We start from the raw sequence: 12,908 nt of genomic DNA on the forward strand, positions 1-12,908 counted from the left end.
TATAATAAGAAATAGGTAGTAGGATTTGGTCACAAACTCTTTTTTAGATATGTAACTATGTAGGAATTATCCATTAAGATTTAGACTTCAAATAAATCAAGCACGTATTTAGTTTATAATAATAAAGTCTATATTTAAGAATAATATCTAAACCAGCCAAAAACTATTATTATTAAAACAGCAAACGATTATATTGAAATTAAAATAATGTTTGCTGTTATCATATAGTCAAATAAGTTATCACTTACATGGTTCATAAATGTAAGAGATGAGTTTATTGTGCTATCAATTTAGTTTCTAAATAAGTCTAAAATATAAAAGTTATTCTGTTATTAAAAAATATTTAATTGTTATATATAAAGTTTTTTATTGTTAATTTTAAAAAGATCCACTTATTAAGTTAATAAAACTGTCATTTGCTTAACAGCGTTAATCAGTCCATAATTTAGCTAACCATCTTATACTGTTGTGCATTAAGAGTAGTTGAAATTGGTATCAAATGTGTATAAGGGAAATTTTTCTAGAGTATTGCAAGCATTCTTTTCAAAAACTGGTCTTAAAAAGGAATTGAATTAATCCTGCTGATATCTATCAAAACTATGCACTTCTTATTGTGCATTATATAAATCAGTAAGTACTTAACTTGTTAGGTTTGAAAGATAGTAAGCTCTACCAAAGTATAAATCATAAGGAGGAGGTACTAATTATGGAGCTAATATTACTATGTTCATAACTTAGTTCATAGCAAATTATGCTGATATTTAGCTTTTAGTTTCTGTTAATGCATCTGTTTTTATATTATTAAAGTTTATAAATTAATTAGAATTTATAATTTTAATTTTATTCATATCGTTGTATAAAATAATTAATTTAAAAACTATTTCTTTTCAAACAATTAATCAGAAAATTTTTTGATTAATTTTTAAGTAAAAAAGTCTAATTAAGAAAGTATGTAAAATAATAAAAATAAATCAATTTTTTACTCATTATAGTTCTGTTACTGGTGCTATTCTTTTTAAAGTTACTTACAAAATATAGAATTAAGACTGAATAGACTTGCATGAAAACGAAAAACACTAAAACCCAAATTAATAATTTGATATTTAGTTTGTTTAATGGTTTGATGCTACTTATGTTTCTCTTTTTCTATATTTGAGTTTATGCCAAAAAGAATAAATCATCATCATTTTGAGATACTGCTGTGCTTTATTAGCCTTTCTTCTTTTTATTAGTTGATTCATTAAAGGATGCTTAGTTATTTTTATATTAATGAGTGTTTGAAATTTTTTGCTGCATAAGCATCTCGTTGATTCTTTATCTACTTTTTAGCAAATTAGCCATCATTAGCTTTAGCTTTTCAGGAGAAAAGGTAGATAATAGTTTTAGAATTTCTTATCTTTTAATTTGTATAAATGAGAATGTTGGCAAAACACTTAATGAAATTATAAATGTAGTAACTAGCACGTATATCATTTAATTCATTTAATCATTATATATACTATTCAAAATATTATCATATTAATTATTATTTTAAGTTTAAAGCAATGTTAGATGATTAATAAGTCCTTCATAGTTTTAATTTGCATTTATTTAGTGGATTTATGTTTTATCATTTAAAGTTGCATACATGGCAATATTTCCTAGTTAAGTTATTAAAGCATAGTCAAGGCTCATTGTAATATTGTAAAATGATGTTGGAGTTGAATAAACAGAGACATTCATGTTAGTATTTAAAATAGTATTAAAAACGTCCACCTGATTTTTATCTTAATTTGTATATTATACCATTAATTGCTTATAAGTTTAATATGAGCTATTTAATCTTTGAAGAGCAAATTATTTGTATTCTGAAAATTATTACATGGAAGTAAATTATACAATTTTAAGCTACATCATTACAAGCAAATACATGTCTGATAAGCTGTAAGCATAAGATAACCTCAGCTATGAGCACCAATCTATTAGATGAAATGCAGTTTTTTCATTACTCAACAAGTAATTAAGACTAGTAAAGTTATAAATGTTCAACAAATATAATCCAATAATTGTAATAATACCAATCACGTTTATTCCAATTAATATTCTTATCTTTTTTTGAGATTTTATTTTTGAAATAATTTCTCTCCTATTTTTTTTATGTTAAGGATTATTTTAAAATATAATAATTATTAAATAAAAATATTATATAAATTATAATCAAATTTTTATTTAATTTAAATTGTATCTAATTTTAGTAAAAAAAAAAATACTTTAAGCCATCATGGGAAGTTTTACTAGAGTTTACACTACTTTCATAGTCAACCTACTATCCTTATTTATTTCTTTTTATTGAGTTAAAGATTTTGGTTTTTACTATTGCTGGAGAGCTGTCTTCTTTTGAAGTGTTTTTTTCTATAGAAGTTGAGTGGTTGATTAAGTTAGATCCATGTGGAAAGGAATTGATAGACTACCTATGTGGGTGAAGTATATTCTTCATAGTGCTAACTTAGTTTTAGGTTATTGAATTAGAAAGCTGATAAAATGGAGAATAATCATTATTATTAGGTGAAAAAGCCAGATACTCAATAGAGAAATTATTTATATTTAATTTATTAGTTTATTTTATTTCCTAGTAAGAAGAAATGTTAGGATTAGATTAAAAATTATCATTTTTTTCTTCTTAGAAAGAGGGTTATTTTTTTAAAAAAATGTTATTATTTGAGACATTTATTTAGTTTATTTCTTCACCAAAGCTAAGGCCACGATCACTTCTAAGTAAGTCTACTAATGATTAGTTTTCTCTATTTGTAAGTGGTATTTATGGTAAACTTGGGAAGCTTATTTTATTAATAGATAAATTATAATTTTTTTCGAGGTGCTCTTCTTCTTCGTCTACTTATTTTACTTCTTTGAGATGTATCAGTTCATATTCTTTGTCCTAATTTGAAAATTTTCTTTTGCTGCCAAATTAAATTGACTGATATTTTCTATATTAATTCAGACTGGAAGAATTTAGGGATCCTTTTCTATTTGAAGGGGTTATATCTATCGAAGCTTGATTTTACCTTTATGAAATTTATCTATTTATTGGACTACAATCCTCAAGCTATATATCCACCAGTTGAGATTATATCTCTTCTTGACTCCATTCACAAATTGAGATTAATTATAAGCAAAGAGATTTAATTCCTTCTATTTTAAGGCTTAGATTGTTGCTGTTATCAAAAGAATTTGTTAAGTTTTATACAGTATTATGTAAATTTCTCATGCTCTTAATTTGAATCTATAAAATATTCATATATTTATTTTTTACGATGCTAACTTCCATCTAAACCCAATGTAGTTACAGTTTAGATATTTATTTTATTAAACTTGCTCTATGAGGTTATTTCATCCAGTTAGCTTGCTTCTAATCTTGCTTTACTTCTACTAATAAAGTTTCATATATTTCACCAACTAACTTTGAATGATTTTCAATTTCTTGTTTTTACTAATAATCCTTTATAATTCCTTCCAGAGCAGGAATCATGCTAAATAAAGAAATGGTATGTATATCTCTTTAATGGAAATGAGTATGTATTACCTACTCAAAGAAATGTTATGATGCATTTATTATAGATGCATTTTAGTTTAAGTTTGCATTGATAAATTAAACATCCTAAAAATGATTTTAATAGTTTAAATTAAGTCGCTTTATCCAAGCACATATACCTAACTCATGATTAATAATATCGTGATAGGTTTATAATTTTAGGGAGTATGGTACAGAGAATCCGTTTTTATCAACACCAATAATTAAAGGAAGATCTTTGAGTGCTGTTTACATAATTTCTTATTTTCCAAAATCTTGAAGAATAGCATCATGGGCAGCCTGAAGCTAAGGAGGAATCATACAATTTATTGAGCTACCTAAAATGCTATTTTCTTTATTTGTGAAGTTTGGTATAATTTGAGAAAAATTATTTGATACTTTAACTATTTTTCCAACTTTACCCATCAATGAAACAAAAGCAACAGTGGAGTCAGGTGAATAAAATTTTTAAATTGTAAAAAAAATTTATTTTCTTTTACTGTTTGAAGATTCACTTTCTCTTTCTTTCTTTTTTTTCAATACTTTGAGCAAAGATAAGTCAAAATTAATTGTTGAGTCAAAAAATTAGCACATCTCCTCGAGTTAAGAACAGTAACTATTTAAATTGATTAATTATTTTAGCATTTTCATGAGATCACGTCTTTGTTTTCTTAGTTTTAATCCATCTTGAAACACTTGTTCAATATTAATTTCTGATTAAGATAAGTTTTTAATTAATATAGACTTATCTTCAATGCAATTTCTTAACATTTCCTAAGCAATATGCATCTTTTCATCAAATGACATAATAGAAAAGAGCATATATTTCTCATGTTATTTATTTCTCAAATGAATTTACTGTTAGAATTTAAAGCTATACAATGATCTCTAGTAAAGATACCTGACTATGAGTTAGTCTCTAAGTGATAGCTAAACTGTTTATTTTGTTTTATTTTTAGATTCTTTGTTATTAAACACATCTTTCATATCTTGATTCTGATCTATTTCAGAACAAATATCTTTACCAAGAGACAACAATTCTTTAAAAGCTAAAGTTTCATTTCGCTGAATCTCAATAAGATAAGAAATGAATTGGAATTTTAAGATATTTGCTTGTTCATTAATATAAAAATAGCGATTCTTTAAATGCTCTCTTTCTATGTCTGATAAAGGAGCTCTTTAAAGCTTCTAAATTGAATAAACAAAGAGATCAGTAATGTAGCTATTCAAAAATTAAAAACGCCATTTTTTATCTAAAAACTAATTTCTGTCAATGTCCTCTTATTTATTTACCTTTTTTTTAAAAAATTCGAATCATTTTGTGCTTCATGGACTTTGAAGGTTTTAAATCATCTGAGCATGATAAAATATTAAGTGGATAGATATTTCTTGAGAATTTAATTAAATAATATATTGGGTAGAATTTTGAAATTTTGTAAAACTATAAATTTATAAATTTGTATTTTAATTGGGGAAATAATTATAAAAGTGACGTATGAAATCTCTTAATTTGTAATTTCAGCCAATCTTATTAATCAAAGTTATTTTCTTAATAAATTTTTTGTTCCTAATAATTTCCTTGGCTTACTTTTTAAAAGTTGATTAAGGTTAGTGGCTGACTGGTATTAAATTGAAGTAAAATATGTGGTTTAAAATTTAATTTACAATTCTACAAAAGCAAGAAGAAGCTTCTGACTCAAAACAATTCTCTTTGTGTAATTCAATTATATCTTAAAGCAAAATTCCATATTAGCTGTTTGAAAAATCATCAAAAAAGCATTTCAAGTTATCTAGAAGGAATCTAATGTAAATTTCGAACTGTAATATACCTGGTGAGTTTATATTTGTTTAATTTGAGTGAAGTATATTTTTTTCTCTCTGATTGGTTAATCCCATTTGTTTATATATATCTTTAAATTTTTAATGATTTTTAGTTACAATACTACTAATCCTGTACTAGGCTAAGTTATATCCTATCTTCCAACTTAGAGGTGCGATGACAAAGAAACTTAAAAAGTTATCAGCATTTACTGACAACTGCTTATTGAATAAGATTTAGGCTGTTACAAAAAACTGCATTACATAAATACCCAATGAAAAATATTAGATTGTATTTTAAATAATAGGTACATAATAGTACTCGTAAACAGCTATTACGAAGAAATGAGATATATTAATGCCTAGTAAGACTGAGCTGTTTGACTGCAATTATAGTACGCAAATAGTAGTAGTGTCTAAAATAAAAATAACCATTTAAGACCAATAATTTCTACGTGCTAGGTAATCTCTTTCTTGAGAGAATTCATAATTAAACTCATGTAAAGAAACAAATAAATCTATTTTATTGAATAAAATGTTAAATTTTGCAAGCCTAGAATAATTTGAAAAAGAAAAATGAATGTCTAATTAAAAAAATCAATTTACTTATAATGATAGTAATTGGTAGATTAATATAAGATAGAAAATTGAGGTTCTAAAGAGATATACTCAACGAAGGAATGTATATTATATAAGGATAACATTGGAGCAAGAGTGATAATATCTTATAAGTTGTAAGACTCCGGTTGAAAAATTATGATTCTTTTTAATTTTCATTAATACTATTTATAGTATTTATTTCGCTTTCTTCATCTTCAGTAATTGAAAAAATTTATACAGAGGATTTAAAGGTATTTGATAGAGATATAAAAAACTCAATAGCTAGAATTAATAAAATATAAACATTGATAACTAAAATAAATTATAAGATGCTCTATCTATAAGAATTGTTAATATTATAGTTTATTGAATCTATTTTAGCGCTAATAGATGTGCTTTGACTTTTGTCCAAATAATTTTTTATATCTAGATCAACATTAGTCAATAAAAGAAGAACTGATTTAAGAGCTAATAATACAAAAGAAAACCAAAAGGAACGCTTAAATAGCTTAATTAGAGGGTAACATTTATTTAAATAGTATGTGCGATATGATTTGGCTATGAGTTAGAAGAAGTTAGGTTTGGATTAGAAATTGTCCTTATGTTAGTATTTAGAATTGTTTTAATTGCTCATTTTTTATGCTGCTTTTATATTAGTTGCTATTGTTAGCAATTTATGCCGTATTATTTATTTATTACTTTAATTTCTAATTGAATAATATTTTGAAAGATTAAATTTTTGTTGTCATAAAAACTAATTTAAGTTTTTAATTACAGGCATTTTTGTTCTGTTCACAAAACCTTATTAGATCTAGTTTTATTACAAAAAATAATAATAATCATAGCATCAAATTTACCATCTATATTTTTGTAATTAAATCAAAGATTTTGCTAAAGTAATAGTAATTAATCTTCTATTACATCTTTTGAATATTTCAAATACTTTAGTAAATATTTTGAATTTAAGCTAAATTTTAAAAGTTGCTATTTGTCTAAAAATATAGTTTGCACTCTTCATACATTTTATTAAATAAAAAAGACAAATTATTCTTACTTAAAAGCAGTTGCTTTCAAATTAAAACTGATATAAAAATAAATTATTCATTTTACTTATAAGAAAAATAATTTTCTTCAATAAAATATAAGATCTTATAATATGCTTTAGAATTATATTAGATAAGGAGTTTATAATAAGCTCCTATTGTTAACTTATAACGCAATTTAATGAATTTAAAATCATTAGGGTTACAATAATTTATTTATTTCACATTTAAATAGCTCTTTACTGTTTTAAATGAATCACTGATAATTAATTTTAAATTTTGTCAAGAGGGAAAAAATACATCATACAACAAAATTTTTGTCACTAATTATTACGAAAATTTAATTGAATATTCTAATTATAATTGCAAATTAAAGGCCGTCATTAAAATTGTATAATCCAGCGTCATTATTATTTGTAGATACTAATTACGCATATAAAATGCTTCTTTCTAAAAGAAAGAGGCCATCAAATGCATTAAAATAAAAAATTCAATTAATATTATTTTGAAATTTCTTTCATTTTTTTAAATAAAGTTATAATTTTTTAAATAAATATCTTCTAGTACTAACTAGCTTGTTATACACATTCATGCATTTTTTAAACTGAAAAATTAATAAAAAACTGTAATTGCCTTTGTAATTTTCTTATTATATGAATTCATTATATAAAATTTGTGGCTCTTTTTAAAAATGGAAAAATCGTCTATATTTTGTTTTTTTCAAAAATATTAAAATTTTTGAATCAAATAAATGTTAACTAAATAAATCAGTTCAAATAACCATTATTTTATTTGAGTTCTTATTATTTCAAAAATAAGTTGCTTTTCTTTTTTCTTTAAATTTCCTTTATATTTTATTAGAAATAATTATCAAAAATTAAAATGTGACATAATCAAAAAATACGCATGATTCGTAGATATTATAAAAATTGTATATATTTGTTTTTTTTTCATTTGTTTAACACATATTATTAAGATAATTAGATATTAATTTGAAATATTTTAGCTGATACTATATTTGAAACAAAATTACTTAATTATGAATAATTATTATTTTTAATAGAAAGGTGTAAAAATAGTTTTAATATTTTTTAAAAGACCAAAAAATAAATTGAATTATTATTTCTAATTATTGTTTTGATTTTTATCACAGATTTTTTAATTATCAGTACAATCTATTAAATTTTTGCTCTGTAGATGGTAATAATTGAGTTTCTAAATCAAACACTTTTATAATCTAAATGGGAAGTAGAGAATATTATTGATTTTCTTAATAAAATAGCCTTGACCTTACAATTTGTGAAATTACTTTAAAAATAAATTAAAAAATTTATTTTGCTTTTACTTGTCTTTTATAAAGTATTAACTTTAAATTTATCACAGTTTTTAAGATTTTTAATTGATAAGATACTTGATAAGAAAGCCAAGAATTATAAATTAAATTATTTTTATCCTTAGAATCCAAAAAAATAAATTATTTTGAAATAAACACATAAATTCTTTTCACGTTTCATATTGACTAAATTTTACTGAATACAAAAAATGTGTAAATAAAACCTTTAATTAAAAAGAGGTATAGAATTTTTATCAATTAAATAGTATATTATCATTAGAAAATTATTAATTGGAGAAAATAATCAATAGTCACCAAGATTTATATATTTATTTCTTCATTCATTCATGATTGATTCATCTGTTTGCTTTGAAGTAGGATACCACATATGAATTATCAAGTAATACATCTATATCTATTACTTCCAATAATTATTTTGTATCGTGTAAGGATTTTTCTATTCTCTCATAAAATCTATACCATCCAAAGACCAAAACTATTATAGTTGCAGTTAATTGTGAGATTAGCAAAGCTAGATTTGCAATTATCCAAAAATCAAATAATTCATTTGTCATAATTTTAAGAAAATAATTAAGCTACTGAATAACTATACTAATTTACTGTATTACTAAAGGATTTTCTATTAAAGACTTTGCTGAATCAAGATTTTTTAGTGCAATGTAAAATTGATTAGAGTCATCTATATCGTATAAATCACTTATTTGTCCATTAAACTCAAATACTGATTTCAAAGACTACACAAGCCCTTAGTCTAATAATTAATCACCTGTTTACTTGCATTAATTATAGTCGAAGTCTATATTTTTACTTAATAGTTTTGGGTTATTTTTTATTACATCACATGAGTTTTTCTCTAAGACTTTTATGATGTATTAATTGTAATCTTCTTATTTATATCTCGAGTGCCCATAAAAATTGTTTTGATAGCTATAAATGTTATTCAGATAGCTTGATGAAGATTATTATAATTATTTAATTTTATTGAACAAATACTCTTAAGACGTAGGAAGAGTTTATGGTGCAAACTTACCAACAAAACCAATGTATACAGTACCAACATAAATCTAAAGAAAATGACGAGCTTCTGCTAATTGATCTTAATAAAATATAAAAAATAAATCAAAGTTTAATAAAAATATGAAAATATTAATTTACCCATAAACAACCTATTGTTGATAGAGTTATCCTAATACATGTTAATTATCACATAAATTGAAAATGAGTAAATCTACATAAGAATAAAAAAGGCTAATGATCCAAGTAAATATTTGAAATTTATTTTTGCAAAATTAGAAGTTTAGCTAATATTTTTCTTTTTTTGGATAGAAATGTTAGAAAAATACTCTTAGCTTTTTTATTAGCTTAAATTTTCACTTTGTTTTAAGAATCCAACAACTTTTTTTTTTGAATTTTTTTGTTTCTCTTATTAAGTTAATTCTTAGTCTATTTAAAACAAATAATTACTTGTTGTTCCTAACATTTATTTAAGTTTTTCTGGTGAAATATTAGTCATTAGTTTTAAGATTTACTCTCTTTTTTTCTGGATAAATTAATAAATAGGTAAGATGCTTATTGCACAAGTTAAAGTAATAAGTGAAATTGATACTAAGTTGTATTACTGCTATAATAAAATTTAATTCATTTTATCACTATAATCATTAAAAGAATTATCTTGAATTTCTTTTAAGGTGTCATCGAAAAGCTGAAGATTATAGAAAATAGTAACTATACTATTTATATCATAGGATTATGGTATTAATCTAAATGAATCTAAATAACTTTTTTACATAGCTAATGTGTATCCTAAATTAAAATTGGTTGTATAATTTAATCCTTCAATAGTATGAATATACATAAATTTTTTTTCCATAATTAATTTAAATTATTGAATTTTGTCCTTATCCCCTTTTGAATATTCACTAGTCAAATTAGAGTAGTATATCCTTTGTTCTTGCATTTAATTTAAAAATAATTACACGTATTAAGTTGTCTTTGTAGGATCTTTTGGCACCAAAAGCTACAGATTTACTAAAGAATTCATATATAAATTTGTTAAGATTGAACTAAGCGCTATTCTCAAATCGCTATTCCAGTCTAAATAATCAAAAGATATTTTTTAAGTTAAAAGAAAGTTTTACAGATCTATAAAATTAATTAAAATGATAAGAAATATAGTCACTAAGGCTAATATACCAATATAATTAAGTATTATCAAACCTAACATTCTTTTTGAGGATTTTATTGAGTTTATTATTTCTTTCCTATTTTAAAATATTTGAGTTAATATCTAATTTAAAAAAGTAGAGTTTAAATGATTTTTTAATATTGGAAAAAGAAATTTAAACAAATGTTTTATATCAAAAAAAAATAGATTATTTTTTGAAAAATTGATTTTCCATTAATTTAGAAAATTATTTATTTGGGTTTTTTTTAAATTAAAAATTCATTAAAATTTTTTTGTAAATAATCTAGTAAAGAAATAAACAAATGAATATCATTTAATTAGCTTTTAAATAATTTTTTTTATTTTACTTTGTTTTTGAATTTGTTGTTTTCATAGAACTTATACTCTGCTCTTACTAGTTTATTTTAGTTAAAAAAGGCTTTTTATGATAATTAGGAACATTTTCAGGTAGTGTTATAACTTTATTAGTCAATTCTTTGAATTTTAAATTTTTGGTTTATTTAGTTAAAGGATCTAATAGTTCTGTGGATATTTACTTAGTAAATTAATAATTATTTATTAACTATTCAATATTTTAGTCGTTATTCTTACTTTTAAAAATAGAATTTGATTATGTTTAAGAATTGTATTATAAGCTACCTTTTCCTTTTTAAAATTCTATTTAAGTTGAAGACATACCTTAAATCATTTACAAATGATCTAATTCATTCAAAGTTAGTGTTTAGTTGAGTAAATTTCTGCTAGTGATATTATTTTAATCTAAAGATATTTCTTCTTTTTCGTTTTGTAGCTAAACTTCTTCATATAAATAATGGTTATTTTCAAAGCTTATCATATTATCCTTATATTTTAATAAGGAATTATCTTATTTATTTTATTTTTAGTTCGAACTTTGATTAATCATTTCAGGGGTTGGTTACGAGAATGTAGATTCATCTCTAGATTAAATATCCTCAATACTTTTATTGGTAAAATAAAGAGACTGTTTAAAATTAAATTAAATAGTTTCGTATTAATTAGGTAGATTGTAATTACAAAATTTTGTAAGCTAAATATTCAGTAATTTAAGACTTTCGTATTTTAATTATTATTGTTCTACTTTTGTAACTTAAAACAACTCGAGTTAAGCAAGGTTGATAAATTTTGATTAAGATCTGTAAATTTTAAATTAAACACAAAAAATTTCATTATACTAAAAAATATCATTGAAATATGACTAATTCTTGTTATAGTCTAATTAATTATTAGTTAGCTAAGCTTTTGAAATTGGTTTTATAATGTAAGTTTCTTTCTCTTCTTAATTATCGCATTTATCAATAATTGCATATAGAGCTGGAGCTATTAAATTCATATTAATTGTATGAATTTGCTTTTATGTATATACTTCTTTAAAAATTGATTCAAAAAAGGCTTAAGACATAACAACTGGTGAGCATTTTTTTTCATGTTCATCTAACAATAGACTAAGATATTAATTAGAGTTTCTTTCTTACTTTCTAATCCATGCCGAAACACCTATTTCTTATTCTCCAATTTAATGATATTATATTTTGATATTTAAAGGAATAGCCCATCCATCTTTTGAGTTTCCAATTTATAATGGGAAATTCTTAATTTAATTTGTACTCTCCACATTTTATAAATAGTGTTTAAGTTATTACTGATGTGCTTCATAAATTTAATTAGGGATAATAATGTTTAGGCTAGAGTTTATAACTTCTTGATTGGTGTAAGAAGTTATTACTTCTTGGAAATTCTTTGATACTCTAATAATACTTCCATAATTATTTATTAAAGAAACAAAAATTACACAAGAATCTGAACTTTTTAATGGTAATTTATTGATAACATTAAATTTATTTGTTTTCTTTTTGAAAATATTTAGCTTTTCACTAAACTAAAGAGTTTTTTCAAAAATGCTACAAATATTTAGAAGCTCTTGGCTATATTCGTTCTGTGCATGCAATTATATAAGCTGTGTTTATAATAAATTCTTTTGTTTTATAAGCTATGACGAAGTTTAATAAAGTTAGTTTAAATCCACAAAATTATTTCCAAGAATTTAAATAAGATTAGTTTTCAACAAGAGGCAGTCTTTCATAAGCTATACAGTTTAAAAATATTATTATTCAAATAAAATGATATCATATAAGCATGTCTAACTTGACTATTCAAGTTTACTTTTTTAATTAACAGAGATATTCAATTTTTTATGAGCCAATTCTTCTTATTACTATTGGGTAGATGCGTAATAAAATAAATAATTTATAGCTTACATATAGATTAAAGACTTTTGAATGTTTTTTTTTCTCTTTAATTAAATTATTTCAGAATAAAACAAACGAAAGTTTTTGACAT

The 12,908-nt window shown here is 22.9% G+C and overlaps 2 protein-coding genes across 2 annotated transcripts; both read right to left on the minus strand. All coding sequences in view use genetic code 6, as the record gives it.

The window, feature by feature from the left end:
* Nucleotides 1-29: 29 nt before the first annotated feature.
* On the minus strand, nt 30-6,602 carry TTHERM_00062630 (transmembrane protein, putative; the record flags this gene model as incomplete). The annotated part of the gene is made up of 5 exons (XM_001007698.2): nt 30-787; nt 984-2,125; nt 2,250-4,843; nt 5,216-5,886; nt 5,975-6,602. 5 exons carry the CDS (start codon nt 6,600-6,602, stop codon nt 30-32), a joined length of 5,793 nt encoding a protein of 1,930 aa, XP_001007698.2.
* A 2,098-nt stretch (nt 6,603-8,700) lies between these two features.
* Nucleotides 8,701-12,651, minus strand: TTHERM_00061620 (transmembrane protein, putative; the record flags this gene model as incomplete). The annotated part of the gene is made up of 4 exons (XM_001007696.2): nt 8,701-9,461; nt 9,521-10,507; nt 10,559-10,626; nt 10,898-12,651. The coding sequence occupies 4 exons, from the start codon at nt 12,649-12,651 to the stop codon at nt 8,701-8,703; spliced, it is 3,570 nt and encodes a 1,189-aa protein (XP_001007696.2).
* Between the last annotated feature and the right edge of the window lie 257 nt (nt 12,652-12,908).

The sequence above is a fragment of the Tetrahymena thermophila genome (assembly GCF_000189635.1).
Source record: "Tetrahymena thermophila SB210 genomic scaffold scf_8254811, whole genome shotgun sequence".
In the NCBI taxonomy this organism is placed as follows: domain Eukaryota; phylum Ciliophora; class Oligohymenophorea; order Hymenostomatida; family Tetrahymenidae; genus Tetrahymena; species Tetrahymena thermophila.